The sequence below is a fragment of the Danio rerio genome, chromosome 23 (genome assembly GCF_052040795.2).
Source record: "Danio rerio strain M-AB ecotype USA chromosome 23, GRCz13ab, whole genome shotgun sequence".
Taxonomy (NCBI): domain Eukaryota; kingdom Metazoa; phylum Chordata; class Actinopteri; order Cypriniformes; family Danionidae; genus Danio; species Danio rerio.
Window position 1 is genome coordinate 44,534,317 of NC_141043.1, and position 16,128 is coordinate 44,550,444.

The window sequence follows — 16,128 nt, forward strand, 5'->3', positions numbered from 1 at the left end:
AGCCTGCCGACGTACACGGTGAGCTGAGTGGACAAACGGGTTGCAGCGGGGAAGCCCTCCACAAGGAGGGAAGCGGTCGGCCGGCTGGCCAGCAAGCGCGATAGGGAACAGCGTCACACCGCCCCTTAGCGTTCGATTGAAAAAAATAAATGCAGCCATACGTACCTGCCGGGACATATTCGCTGTCTCCAGAAACGTCTGTGGGACTACGTTTTCAGAATGAGCTTGGGTTGCATATAAGGCTGAATGATAATTCTAGATAAAATTACATTTGTGAATTAACAAAAGCTGTGATTGTCAGAATCAGGGCGTACTCACACTATGTACAGTTGCCTCGAACCGGGCCAACGTACACTTGTCCCCCCTCCCGTCTCCCCCGACGGCCCGCACTTACATTACAATCAGGCCTGGGCACGCTTACGTCATCGATGCTGTGCTGTTCAGTAAAGAAGCGCTCTCGCTCAGCACAGTGGAGATTTCTCTAGTTATATCGCTTTAGACCTTAGGGATGCGGTGACACACAGTCAGATATTTCACCAAACAGATCCGCCACTTTTGAAATTAATAAAGTCCTCATGTTGCAGGAATTAGGAGGTTTGCTGAAGGTGCAGCTGTCGTGCAGTGAGGGGTTTGCATATCTAATAAACTACTGCAGTTTGCGTTCACTGAACAGTAAGAATGATTTGAAAATCCATATGAAACAGTCTCTTAAAAGTCACGTCTCGTTTTCTGTTTCGGGCTTTGGCGCCGGAGTGAACCGTGCTTAGCACGATTCAGCGCACTCACACTTCTCAAACGATCCGGGAAACAGGCCTGGGCACGGTACGGATAGCATAGTGTGAGTACGCCCTCAGAAAGAGCTTTATTGCCAGGTATGTTCACACATAGGAGGAATTTGTTTTCGTGACAGAGCTTCTACAGTGCAACAGAATTACAGAGATAGGACAAAAAAACTGATGAAAATATAATTAAAAAATAGAAGTATTGAGTGCTCTTTAGCGTCGACAAGAAGGTAAAAGTTCAAAGAAGGCAGTGTGCTGGGTTTGAGGAGTCCAGAGTAATTTTGGCAGCCCTTCTGCTCACTCTAGATACGTACAGGGTAGAGACTTAGTAAAGAGGGTTCTACCAGTGATTTGCTCAGCAGTCCAAACTATTCAGGAAAGATAGAGGGAAGATAGAGATGCATTCATCCCTATTGAGATGCTCTACTACAGTCATAGCTCTGATTGTGATTTGTGGTAGAAAACAATAGGCTGTAAATTGGTACTATTGGAGCAATTAAAGATCAGGTCCTTGCTTTATACGATTTCACAGGAGGCTCTTTACAGTATTGGGCACTTTGTCAATATACAGGATGCATTTATCTCCTGAGTCTGATGCCTAAGAAAGGTTACAGATGTAATTGTTTTATGAGGCTACTCAATTGAAAACACTAGCTTTTGTTTTGTTTTGGATCTCTAACATGGGATGTCGCATCTTAACAAGCTTACTGTGGTATTCCATCTTCACCAAGATATGGAAATGCATGTCTACTAGTTTAGTTTATAATTTGGGAACCTTTGTATTTGAAGGTACAAATGCAAATGCATAAATCTTTAAAAGTTTATTAAGAAAAGTATATTTGTGTTAAATATACAAAAATAAGTGTTGATTGGAATCTACATTAAGAGCATAAAGCTGCAAAATGAACAACATTTAGTACTACCCAGTTAAAAAAAAGTTACAATGTAAGTGTTATAAAAAGGCGATGATCATCAGTCCCTTAAGGATTTTGCAGGGACATTATATTTTAATTAATTCCTCTGTTTTGCTGTGAAAATATACAAAACTAATATATATATATATATATATATATATATATATATATATATATATATATATATATATATATATATATATATATATATATATATATATATATATATATATATATATATATACACCAAATATACCGTATTTTGATCTCAAAAAAAAAAAAAACAATGAACAAGAAATCCTGCATGAACTATATTTTATTTTACATAATACAGAAGATGTTACAGATAAATAGCAAACGTGATTGTTTCTCAAGTTTTCCATACACCTCTGGCAACAGTTTTTGGATAAACAGATAGCAACGCCCTCAAAACCACACAATTGCTTGTTGACTTCTTAGACTATCCAATCAAAAATAGCATTTTGAACGCGATATCAACACTGTTACACTGTAAAAACATCTGCGAACCTGATCTTTCCTTCAACAATATTTGATGTTTAAAAGTTTGAAAAAGTGAGTTTTATTGACATTTTATATTGTCTGGGTTGGTGTTGTAAATCACAGAACAAAATCTTGATAATTTATCCGATTTATCCGATGTCTTAAATCTCTGTAGGGATGTCCTAATCAGGTTAGTCCAAGTCATTTGCTTTTGAGTATCTACCGATACTGAAACCTGATCAGATACTTTTATAATACATAAAAAAAAACAAAGAAGAGCGAAGAAACAGATCCAGGATGTTCCTTATTTTTTACTTAATTCACCTTATTTTAACATTCAACAACTCTTTTGACAAACAGAGCACTTCTGTGAGGTAGCTTGAACAATCAATTAACAAATAACATCAATTCTTTACTTTTAAACTTTAGTACAACAGTAAACATGAAAAAGATCTAACATAAAAAGAAATAGCACCTCAACTTAAAACACCCGCCAAGTTTCCGTATCACACAATTTGCTATGGCAATGTTGTCATCATGAACGTTATAATACCTCCAGACCGCAGACATACTTGTGATTTCCGCTTCAAGCTGCTTCCCTGTTTTACTTTGCCGGCATTGAACCAATAACGTCTCTGTAACAAAGTGATGTCATGCCGCGTTGCTGTTTCTGTGTGAAGTCAAGAAAGAGGTCTAACTCTGTGCCACCGCATAACTAAAAAAAAGTGTTAAAAAATTATGAAAATATATATTAACATATGTAATCCAAATACTGATCGGGAGGTAAGGTCCGATTCAGAGTCTGAAACCACGTGATTTGGACGTTTTTCAATCACGGAATCGGATCTGGTCATCCCTAATTCTCTGTATATGATTTCTTATACAATATATTGTTTCAAACTACTTAATTGTCAATTAGAGTCACTGTCAAACTGTACGTTTGAATTTTCGATATCAGAAGTTGACAAAGCAGCAATTACGATTTCATAATGCAATTCAATCGATGCAATGCAATCCTGTTATTTAAAAGATTTTTTTACAGTATATCGTTCTCTCTCTCTGCATGCATTGCTGATAATTGTGAACCGATCATGCATAAACATGCCTGTGCAACTAACAGCATTAACTACCCCGCGTCCCACCAGTAGCAGTGTGGATTAGTGACCTTGTGCTTTCTTCTTTGGACCGCTCTGGTGAAGCATAAAGGGATTACAGAGATCCAAGTTGTGGCCGGACTAAACCATGTGCACCATCTATGGGGGTCGAGGGCATCTGGGGTAACAGGGTGGAGATTGGGGGGTTGGGGGGTGCAGATGTTGCAGTAAAGCTGAGCTGAAAGTAGCCTGAGGTCACAGTCAGTCAGAGACAGAGAGAAAGAGAGAGAAAGAAGTGTGCTGTGCTTCCATGGGGCTGATGAAAGAGCCCCAGGGGGCTGAAGCAATAAGACAAATGAAAACACAGGGGAAAAAACGAAAGGGAAGACAGAGACGCACTCATCCCTGCTGAGATGCTCTACTACAGTCATGGCTCTCGGATGCTGCATACCACTGAGGTCTAAAGGTAAAGTCCATGTCTTCTCTCATAATGACATCTTGAATGCCATATTTGGAACTTCTTATGGCTGTCTAATGGCTGTCGTACCCTTTAAAACCCCATTTTGCAAGTTTATCCCTGGACATAGTTTGTTTAAAAGCCTAGAAAGTCTGACATAAGTGCATTTCTGTCCTTTGAATGTTGCTGAAAATACTTTTGCATCATTTCTACTATATAAAATGCACATTTGTTTTACTTGTCAGCAATCCGATGGCGTAATTAACAGCATAAAATGGTTTTGATGTTGTGGTCCTTAAAGATTTGGCAAATTTGCACAATTAGGTTCTGTAGGCTTCTTTGTAAGTATACACAAACTTTTGACTTGTGCATGTAGCAAATGTGCTGTAAATTAAGGGAAGAATTAAATGAAATGTGCATTGGTTTGTCTTTTCAGCAAACCAATGGGGTTATTAACAGCATAGAATGGTTTTGATATTGTGGTCCCTAAAGATTTGGCGAATATACACAGTTTGGTTCTGTACAGTCCTCTGACAGTATACTTAAACTTTTGACTTGTGCATGCACCAAATGTGCTGTAAACCACGGGAAGGGATGAAATGTGCACTGGTTTATCTTTCCAGCAAACCAATGGTGTTCCTAACAGCATAAAATGGCTTTGATATTGTGTTCATTAAAGATTTGGCAGATTTGCTCAATTTGGTTCTGTAGACTCCTCTGTAAGTACTTGTTAACTTTTGACTTGTGCATGAACCAAATGTGCTATAAACCAAGAGAAGGTGGTCTTCATTAAGGTGTGGTGTCATTGGAATGAATGGCTGACATTTGGAGGGCTAGACTTTCCCACGTCGGAAGGTGTGAGTGTTTGCATTGGGGATCGTCAGCAGTTGTGGTTTTGGCTCAGGGTTCTTGTCTCAACCAGTGGCTGATGATTAGAGGGTGACTGTAGACGGAAGATGGTGGGTTTGGGCTTAGGAAACAGGACAGCCTTAAGGCATATTAACACTGACAGCTGGTAAAATTACAAGGGGTCACCGAGTCACTGTGCTTTTTTCCTTGCGTGTACCCGGATGCATGATATATTTAAATTGCTGAAACTGGATGTTTAATTGTGCATGGTTGTTTCATCTATTTTTGGAGATAGAGCTTGTTTGCTGATGTCTAGCATTTACTAAAGGAACATTTTCAAAACACTAATAAATGTCTTAAGCTGTAAAACACTTTTAAATAGCAATACAAAATGCGAAATCTAGCATTTTTAGTTGATTTTATTTATTGTGTTCATTTATCCGATGTATTAAAAATTTATAAAAAGATACTTTTACTACCAAATGTGCACATTTTTATATGCCATTAATCAGTTTTAGTGTTGACATATTATTTAAATTCAGTTAATTTCTAATGTATATGGAAATGTATCATATGGCCTTGGGATATTTGCTATGGGATATTTGCATGACATAAAATATTAGCATGAAGCTCAATTTAGTTTTATATTAATTGCTTGTAATTTTGCCTATTTCTCCAAGTATGGATGCCTTTTAAAGGTTTAGGCTTGTAAGTCTTCAAACTCTACACGCTTCGATGTACAGGAAAACAATTGAGTGTGAAATGATGACAGTGCTGAAAACCCTATGAAACCAACACCAGAACAACATAAAATACGCAGATAGAATGTTCCATTGTAGTCAACGTATCCATTAAAATCACCTCCGAAATGAAAATGAATGTTTGAGGTTATGGAATATCCTCATTGAACGGCCGCCAAGGCCTCCAAAACTTTAGCTTTGCTTTCCAAATGAGGTGTTAAAATTGCAGTTTTACATGTTCAATCTACAGATAACACTGATGATTGAAGAATAGCACAAACTTTGGAAGGACGGCAAAGAAAACACGGGAAAAGGATTAGGAAAGGAAAAGGTTGAATGATAAAGCACGTTCTGTTTCCCATCTCCACTCCTCATGCCAGAACAAACCTGCTGGCTTATCTCAGATGACACTATCAGGAGACAAGCGGTCTTCGTGAACCATCTCTATTGTTTTGGGGAGCTGTTTACTCATGTCATTGTGAAACAAAGACCCTTCATGGCCACCTTTGGGATTTTTGTGAACAAGAGAGATTCGCCGAAGCTGAAGGGGCGTCAACACGACAACTTTTCAGCCAACAATCCGAAACAGGAACACAGACAGAGACTGTTCAGGGTATCTGGAGGATTCTAAGGGGTATATTTCAGACCTTTTTAATACCACACAGAATTAAATTTAAGACAAATTTTATAGTACAGAATTTGCAAAAAAAAAAAAAAGCATGCAGCACAATTAATGACCATCCTTAACAGTGTTAATTATACATATAGGGTTCTACTTGAACAACCTAGGGGCAAAGTCTAAAGCGCATGGTGCAAAAGCATTAAGGGTATGTCCGAATCCACTTTTGCTATTTTAAGGATGGAAAAATGTCAACCCAGGCTCTTCTGAAAATGTAGTCCCGTGGACGATTCTGGAGACTGCTAATTATGTAGCCGGAGGTATGTATGGCTGTATTTCATTTTTTAAGCGAACACTACGGGGCGGTATGACGCCGTTCCTTTTCGCGCTTACCGGCTGACTGCTTACCTCCATGTAGAGGGCTTTCCCACCGCAACCAGTTTGTCCAGTTAGCTCGTTGCGTACGTCGGCGGACTTGAGACGCAAAGAGGAGCTGACAAAGACCACTGGGTTCGAGTACAGGGAAGAGCGGTTCCAGAAATCAGGTAAGGCAAAAACAGAATCCAAAAAATAAAGTGAACAAGTTCATAACAGGGTGAAAATGTGGCAAAATCCAAAAACGTGGCAAAAATCAGACGAGGCATTTTCGTTTTCTGGACTGCTTTTGTAAATTTTTGGTTGGGTTTAGGGAAGAAGGGTGGGTCAGTCGATTGGAATCATTCAGTCAGTCAGACAGACGGTCGTTCAACAACGGCCTTCGGTGGGTTTACTCGAGAACAGCGTGGGCGCGAACAGCACTCGCGAGAGACATTTGAGATACGAAAAAGCGCACACAGCGGCCTCTCGCGGACACGCAAAAAACAAAAACTGCAAAAATTCGTCTCTCGGGATGGATTTCGTGGTCTCCAGAAACGTCCACGGCCTGTCCACGTGACAACGTTTTTAGAATGGGCCTGGATTGAAAAATATGGTTTGTGCCCCGACACATGGTCTAACAGGGTTGAGCTTATCCTCTTAATGAACTATGGGTGTGTTTTAAGGATAATGCGTATTAAACCAATCAGAGTCTCATCTCCCATTCCCTTTAGGAGTCAGTTGCATTGGGCCGTGGCACATTTGCTATTCACATGGTGAACTTTGTAAGTGGAACAACTGAATGCTTCACTAGCGAGAAAATAGTTAAACAGAGCATCTGCAGCGTGAGGATACAGAACAAGCCGCCTCCATTCTGCCTCTTTAGTTTCTCTTTACTTGTACACTTTACTCCTTTACTTTCATAGAAAATGGTGAAAACTCGCTCCACTGAAGACATCCATTAGCCTATATATTTAATTTAGTTTGTAAAGTGAAAAGATTTGATTTAAAACTATTTCTAAATTCAGCACTATGTTCCCGCAAACTAACAAATAAACAATTATTAAGGTCTTATTTTTATACACCCTGCTGTTACATCGCCCAGCTCTAGTTGATAGTGTTGTGTTTATAAAAAGGTGAATTCGTCCTTATTTCTGTCTCTCAGTTTGGTGTGGAAACATTTTGGGGTGTGTATAAGGTGGGTGCAACAGCTGCTGAAAAAACCCACATAAACAAATGCCCCTCTCTCTCTCTCTCTCTCTCTCTGGGAAGACGGAGGTGTTTGAACTGCAGGGGATTGAAAGAAAGAGTTGTTTTTCCAGTTAGAGATCACTGCTGGGTTGTTCTTTACCCCATGCTGCTAAACAACTAACAACCAAACAGCTTTTTAAGAAAGATGCTTTCAACCCACTTTCCCCAGTATAACTACACAGTACAGTTGAAGTCAGACTTATTAGCCCTCCTGAATTATTAGCCCCACTGTATATTTTTTCCACAAATTTTGTCTAATAGAGAGATTTTTTCAACACAAAAAAGTTTTAATAACTCGTTTCTAATAACATATTCAGCTTAAAGTGACATTTAAAAACTTAATTAGGCAAGTTAGGGTAATTAGGCAAGTCACGGTATAATAATAATTTGTTCAGCAGACAAAAGAAAAAAATATTGCTAATAATATTGACCTTAAATTGGTTAAAAAATATATATATAAACTGCTTTTATTCTAGCCAAAATAAAACAAATAAGACTTACTCCAGAAGAAAAAATATTATAGGACTGTGAAAAATTTTTTGCTCCATTAAACATCATCATCTGCAGGTACTGTTCCACCTATAAGTCTCAGCATGAGAATTAATGCGGCTTATTTTTTTCCTTGTGTCCATTATATAATGTCTCAGTGGATTTATACAATTGTTTCTGGGTCATAATCGCTATCAGCTTTAGTTTTTAATGGATTGAATAATTCATTGTATTATATATGCATTGTCCTCATTTGACCCGTCCCATATAGTGCCTACCAGCTAAAACTCAATAATCTGTTTGGAAGGATCAGTTTTAGATTCATTTCATTTCAGGTGTCACCACAAAACATGCAAGATTAAGCAATTCTTTTAATGTAATTTCATTCATTCATCCATTTTCTTCGGCTTGGTACCTTTTATTGTTAGTCAGGTGTCACCACAGCGGAATAAACCGCCAACTTATCCAGCATATGTTTTACACGGTGAATGCCCTTCCAGCTGCAACCCAGTACTGGGAAACATCCATAAACACATACAGTATAGCACATGTGTTTGGACTGTGGGGGAAACTTGAGCACCCAGAGGACACCCACACCAACACGGGGAGAACATGCAAACTTTTCAGAAATGCCAACTGGCCCAGCTGGGACCTTCTTGCTGTGAGGCGACAGTGCTAAAGACTGGGCGCCTTTAATTTATTTTAATTTAATTTAGGGGCTGCATGGTGGCGCAGTGGGTAGCATGTTCGCATGTTAGGTCAGTTGGCGTTTCTGTGTGAAGTTCTGTGCATGTTCCCCCTTTGTTCGCGTGAGTTTCCTCCAGGTGCTGAGTGTGTTTGGGTGTTTCCCAGTGATGGGTTGAGGCTGGAAGGGCATCCGCTGAGTGAAACATGTGCTGAATAAATTGCCGGTTTATTCCACTGTGGCGACCCTGGATTTATAAAGGGACAAAGCTGAAAAGAAAACGAATTAAATTAAATTTAATTAAATTTAATTTAATTAAATTTAATTAAATTTAATTTAATAATTAAATTGTATTTTATTTTATTTTATTTATCAAATTAAGGCCAAACCATTAAAATACTTATTGTAGAATTTAAATCCAGTGCATTTTAGTTCTATTCACAGTAATTGTCAGGCAAAAACTTGCACAATATTGATCAATTCTTTTAAAATGTTTATTTTATTTATTTATAATTTTTTATTTAATGAAATATTTAAAGTAATATTTAATTTAATTTTTAATTTAAATAATTTAAATATTGGCCAAACTATTAAAATACTTATTATAGAAGAATATAAAATTCAGTGCATTTTAGGAGTATTCATACTATATATCACAGAATAACATGCACAATGAACTATTTTATTATTAAATTTCTTTTTAATTTATTGTGATATTTAATCTTATATTTAAAGTAATATTTTATTTTATTTAAACCATTTAACTACTTATTGTAGAATTAAAAAATCACTGCATTCAAGTTTTGTAGTGGTGATGATGTCAATAGTACAGTGCATGACCAAGATGGATATTAATTACTTTGTCCATGTTTTTTATATGCCATTTATTATTGCTTATTTACAGTTAACATGCCATAAAAGTGATGAAAAATAGCCTTGAATGACCTTTGGTTTTGGATTATATTTTCTGTTAGGTTAGGTTTCTAGTTAGGTTTTGTTTTCTGTGTTGTGTTGTATACTGTAATTAGGTGTTTCTAGTCTTGATGGTGTGGTGTAATCTGGATGTTCTGCAGGGTTCAAAGATGGAGATCATTATGACCGACTGGAGCCGCGTCTGTCTGAATAAACAAGTGAAAAAGAGCCAATAGTTCAGCCCTCAGCAGGGGTCACTGCTGGAAACACTACTCTCAGCCTTCACCGCTTATCCAGAACACCATCGCTTCACCCTACTGCAGTCTAGTGCTGTCACAACTAATGATATTACAATACCTATTGATACTAAAATATATTTGAAACCATACAACATCACTTTTTGCAAGGATGCAGAGAGCTTAAAGTTTGCTTCAATAAGATGCTGTGACTGATATATATATATATATATATATATATATATATATATATATATATATATATATATATATATAATTATTTTTTTTTTGTCTATTGTGACGCAGTTCCTAGAGATATAGAATATTTAATTAAATGAGAAAAAAAGTGGGCGTGGCATGTTTTTTTACTACTGCAAGCTGATTGAATGTAGTAAAGTAGGCATTTCATTCAGAAAGATCTGGAAAAGGGTTCGGGAGAGTTGTTACAAGGATTTAAGAGCTATCAAACTCACATCCAAAATGTAAGTTTTATAAAGCTTTGTATTTACCATAGACTGTAAAATATATGGACGTAGTATCCGTGACGTCACCCATAGGTTTCTAAAGAGCGCAAAAGAAGCCACAAGTAGGCGCGGCCAACCGTCGCCATTTTTTTCGCGCGTCATCACACCCACGCTCAGACACACTTTACTTTGGGAGAACGCTTAATACTTCATCACCTGTGACCCATTTGTATTCTGACCACTTGTGCTTGGTTGTTTACTATATCAATAAAGTGTTAAGCCTTTTAAAAACACTGCTGTAACACATTGAGCCACTAAACATTGTTCTTATGACGTTTTTCAACAGGAGGAAAACGCGAATTACTTTCAAACACTTCAGATATAGTCTGTGTTAGTTAATGTAAGACTATTGATGAAATACAGCATAACACTGTATGACAACGCTTCAGATGACTGTTCTAGAGCCCACAGCTAATCAATCTGACAGATTCTGGAGGGCATTACAGCTCTAAATATAAATATAGACGATAAATGATCTTAAATAAAACAAATACATGTATAGAGATAGTATATAAGTATATAACTTTACTCACATGGGAAACGGAGGCCACGTGAATGGTTTGTGAGCACAATTAAGTGCCCTCAGCATGCCATGCCATCTAATAATTGTGGGAAACAAGTCCAAAAGGCAGTTGACTGTGTAAAGCCACATAAAACAACACAGAAATACGATAAATATGCCGAGTTCAGTGGCTAATCTGCTGGATTCGGCTGAGGTGACGTGACGGCGACCAACGAGACCTAGCTGTCACTCAAGTGGCCACGCCCTTAATTATGCAAACTTAATATAACTTAATATAAAGGAAACGGATGAGTTATAAAAAATTTCACCCCCCTCACAGTTGTCATGAAGGGTAATATTAGCTGTATTAACCAAAATCTTTTTTTGTACCAGGCTGTAAACACCTTTTTTTCTGCTGTAAAGTTGGCCATTCAAGTTGGCATGTGGGCTCAATTGAAATTTGCTCTATTTTGGAGCCAGGAGCGGCTAAGACTAGCGGAATATTGATGAATTGCAGCTTTAGTTACTTCCGTATTGGCTTTCTGAGGGAGAGCTGGAGGTTGCCGCTTGGTATTTACACACAGTTATGCACACTCACTGGCCACTTTATTAGGTACACCTGTCCAACTGCTTGTTAACACACATTTCTAATCAGCCAATCACACGGCAGCAACTCAATGCATTTGGGCATGTAGACACGGTCAAGACGATCTGCTGCAGATCAAACCGAGCATCAGAATAGGGAAGAAAGCTGGTTTAAGTGACTTTGAACGTGGCATGGTTGTTGGTGCCAGACGGGCTGGTCTGAGTATTTTTGAAACTGCTGATCTACTGGGATTTTCACGCACAACCATCACTAGGGTTTACAGAGAATGGTCCGAAAAACAGAAAATATCCAATTAGCGGCATCTTGCCTTGTATCAATGGTTCAGGCTGGTGGTGGTGGTGTAATGGTGTTGGCGATATTTTCTTGGCACACTTTGGGCCCTTTAGTACCAGTTGAGCATCATGTCAACGCCACAGCCTAACTGAGTATTGTTTCTGACCATGATCATCCCTTTATGACCACAGTGTACTCATCTTCTGATGTCTACTTCCAGCAGGATAACGCTCCATGTCAAAAAGCGTGAATCATCTCAGACTGGTTTCTTGAACATGACAATGAGTTCACTGTACTCAAATGGCCTCCACAGTAACCAGTACTCAATCCAATAGAGCACCTTTGGAATGTGGCGGAAGGAAAGATTAACATCATGGATGTGCAGCCGACAAAACTGCAGCAACTGTGTGATGCTATCATGTCAATATGGAACAAAATCCCTGAGAAATATTTCCAGTACCTTGTTCAATCTCTGCCGTGAAGGATCAAGGAAGGCAAAACAGGGTGCAACCTGGTACTAGTAAAGTGTACCTAATAAAGTGGCTGATGAGTGTATATAGTTGTAATATTCTATATACCCTCCTAAAAAAAGTCAAATTTAAGATCTTTTTCAAATATGGAAAGGAAAAACCGTGTTCTTTTGTGTGAACAGCCCTGACACCCTGCTGTATAATGTGCATGATGTGCATGTTTTTGTTAGTTGTGCTGTGTTGAGTGTGTGACCCAGATTTACTGTGCATTAATGCTGGTGTGTGCTGATGACAGGAGCGTTTCTTACACTCGCATTAGACTCAAAACTGCCCGCAGCATCAAAGACATATACACAATAAACACACATACACACAGTTTCTATTCATAGGGCAGGAGTGGATTCACTTTTTATACATGTATGTATATGGGAGGCAGCATGGTGATAAGCACTGTGGCCACACAGCAAGAAGGTCACTAGGTCTCCCACAGTCCAAACACATGTGCTATAGGTTAATTGGATAAACTAATTTGGCCATAGTGTATGAGTGTGTGTGTGTGAATGTGTATGGGTGTTTCCCAGAACAGGGTTGCAGCTGGAAGGGCGTCCGCTGTGTAAAACATATGCTGGATACCCCTGCTTTGTTTGTTTGTTTGTTTGAATGTGTTTTATTTTGTTATTCTAAAGACAAAACGTTAATCACAAAATATAAATTATGTTTAAACTAATAATAGTTACTTAATATAATAAAAAATCATATTAATAAGAATAAATAATATTTTAAACTAACAATAGTTACTTGTTATAATAATAATAACAATAATAATTATACTAGTTTTATAATTTAATAATAACAACAATAATAATCATCTATTATTTTTATTATTAATAATAATATAATAATAAATCATATTTTAAATAAGTAATAGTTACTTAATATAATAATAATAATAATAATAATAATAATAATTTGTAATATTATTCTATATTATTATAAAATTAATTATTAATTTATTATATTATTGATTTATATTTTTTTATTATTACTGACAATAATAATAATTATTGTTATAAATAAATAATATTTTAAACTAATAATAGTTACTTAAAATAATAATACTAATATGTAAAATTAAATAATAATTAATAATAATTATATTGATAATAATAATAATAATAATAATAATAATAATAATAATAATAATAATAATAATAATAATGCTACTATTTTTTTACCAAGAATTTATTTCATGATAAATCACAATAAATAATACAAGTACATTAACAAAAAGCATTTCATAAGAACCTCCCGAAAACGTTTTATTTACTATTTTTATGATCTAAAACTAAATGTTTTCCTTCTGCATCTGAAAGCCAGCTATCAGTGAATATCTGTGGTGTGCTTTGGGTTAATGAATGAAGTGTTGGTCTCCATTAAGGGCTTTTGTCTGGCACATTAGCTGCTAACAGATCCAGGCTTTGTTTTGCTGCTGTTAGTCTGTTTGTTCAGTTGTTGAGCTTATTTGTGCTTCACACATCCCTCTCTGACTGCATTTGAAGAGCTGATAGAGCTGGTTTAGTTTTTGGAGAATGTATTTAAGCTTTGAATGACTCTTTAAAGCGTCTCTTATCAGACTATTGTTTCGATTGTTTAGTCAGGTTATCTTGCTGAAGCTCATTTAAAGGCAAGAGGATGTCCAATAAAGCACAAACCCACTAAGCTTAAGAAGCACTATTTTTACAATACATTACCATGGTATTTTTATGTCTATTGTTTTGCTAGTCAGGCTGTTTTGCTAAAGCTAATAAACTAAAAAGGATGGACGATTAAGTCAGTTGATCATCACCCCATCATTATCGTGTTGTTCATGTGCGAATATTGACTAATTTCAATATTTATATTTGTGTGTGCAGCCTTGTCGAATCTGGACATCGAGAGTAAATTGAGTGGACATTACCAGGCTCCATGGCACCTGCAGAGGAACGTGTTTCTGCCGTCCACGAGGCCCGCGTGTGTGGAGGAGCTGCACCGACACGCCAAACAGAGCCTGAGGGCCATGTACAGGGGTAAGAGAAACTTATTAATCAATATTGTTCGATTATCATTCGATATATTTTCCCTTAAACACTTTGTGATTATCGGAGGGAGTCTGAGGAAAGTTATTTGCTTCATTTAAGATCAGTGGCGGTGGACGGTGACCTCTAGTGGTGGAATATGGAAGTGACACTCTACAATAATGCTGTTAGAGTTAAAAGACCATGATAGTAAACTTTATACATACTACCTTTTTAGCATAGTACTTTTATATGCTATTATGATATACTGTGATTATAATTATTGTAGAATCAGGGGCGGATTAAGCAAATTGGGGGCTCTAGCTAGCCAACCCCAGCCATGGGGTCCTGATGCACCCTTTTTACTTTTATTTAGTTATTATTTATTTTGATGTTATTTAAATTACTCAGTCTTCAATCTTCTAAGTATATACTTAATACTTCAAGGTATAAGTTATAAAGTGCAGTTATAGAAAAACTATGGTGATATTTACAGATGGATGTACTATCAACATTATATACAGGTTGTATTAGCTATGAACAGAGATTTACAATAGATGAATATATGAGCGTTACAATGCTAAAAATGAGTGTGTGATTTGTGTTTTCTTCTGCTCTTCAGATCAGCAGCAGAGGCAGCAGGAGAGCGAGAGAGAGCGGCGGGTCACCATCTCCATCTCCATGCTCCCGTCGGTGCCCTCATACCCATCGCCCCGCGCCCACAGGAGACGCCAGCAGAGGGACACACATCTTAGCACGGTAAAGAACTTTGAAAAACACAGTAAACTGCTGGGTGTAGCTGTGTGAAGCTCATATTAGTGTGTGGGTTTGTCTGTGCGTGTGTATGCATGTGTGTGTGTGTGTGTTTAGGAGAGGACGGAGAGAGACACAGAGACTCAGACAACACAGACACAGGTAAACCTCTCTTGAAGCCAATAATCATACTTATTTTTTTATATTTTATGCATTCATTCAACTCTTGTGAAAAAGACTTAAAGTACAAAGGAAATCAAAACTAACCATATTGATTTGGTTAGCTCACATTGCTAGTTTTGTGGTGAACAATTCATCTTTGCATGTCATTGAAAAAAGGTTTATTTATGAAGTTATTTATAGGTTTAGTCTGTTATGAATAGTACTCTTGCAGAAATTTTCTCCTGCTTTAAGCATTAAGTCTCTTTATAACACATATTTGCTGTCATATTTGTGTCATTTTGTTTCTCAGGTAAATGTATTTTGATTTAATCATGTATAGAATGTAGAACTGTAAGAAAAAACATCACCTTTTTATTTTTTATTGCATAACAAGAACAATAGCATACAAAAAAATGAGGAATACAATGCTTAAAATTTTTTTCTACATCAAAGGAACAAATCAGTAGAGATAAATATAAAAAAAAAACTAAAAGATTTGGTAAAATTGCAGGGGATATATAAATTACAAAAAATGTTGCATAAGAAAAGGATTCCAAAATTGCATACATCCTTATAGCTTTTTTATTTTTAGTGTCTTTTAGGGTTTCGATATAATGCTTAAGATCAATTTTAAACCAATAAATATATTAGGCTTATCATTTGACCAATTTTGTTTGTGTATATGGTACTTCCCATATATTATCATTAAATTAATAAACAAATTTTGCTCCAAGTTTTGTTGTTATAATTGTATATCCAAAAAAATCTTAAAGAAAACTGATTTTTTTATTTTGTAAGTTTAATTATAAGATATTCAACATCAAACCAAAACATTTGGGTATATGTGCATTAAAAAAACAGGTGTTTAATCGATTCCTTCTCTAATTCACAAAAAGTGCA

General features: G+C 36.7%; 1 protein-coding gene across 4 annotated transcripts in view; it reads left to right on the forward strand.

Moving 5' to 3' along the window:
• nhsa (Nance-Horan syndrome a (congenital cataracts and dental anomalies)) overlaps positions 1 to 16,128 on the forward strand; it is a 212,338-nt gene that overhangs the window by 164,915 nt on the left and 31,295 nt on the right. For all 4 annotated transcript variants that reach the window (XM_087307630.1, XM_087307631.1, XM_087307632.1 and 1 more), the window contains exons 2-4: positions 14,173 to 14,325; positions 14,936 to 15,072; positions 15,184 to 15,228. In XM_087307630.1, coding sequence (XP_087163756.1) covers positions 14,173 to 14,325; positions 14,936 to 15,072; positions 15,184 to 15,228 — 335 coding nt within the window. The remainder of the gene's footprint in view (positions 1 to 14,172; positions 14,326 to 14,935; positions 15,073 to 15,183; positions 15,229 to 16,128) is intronic.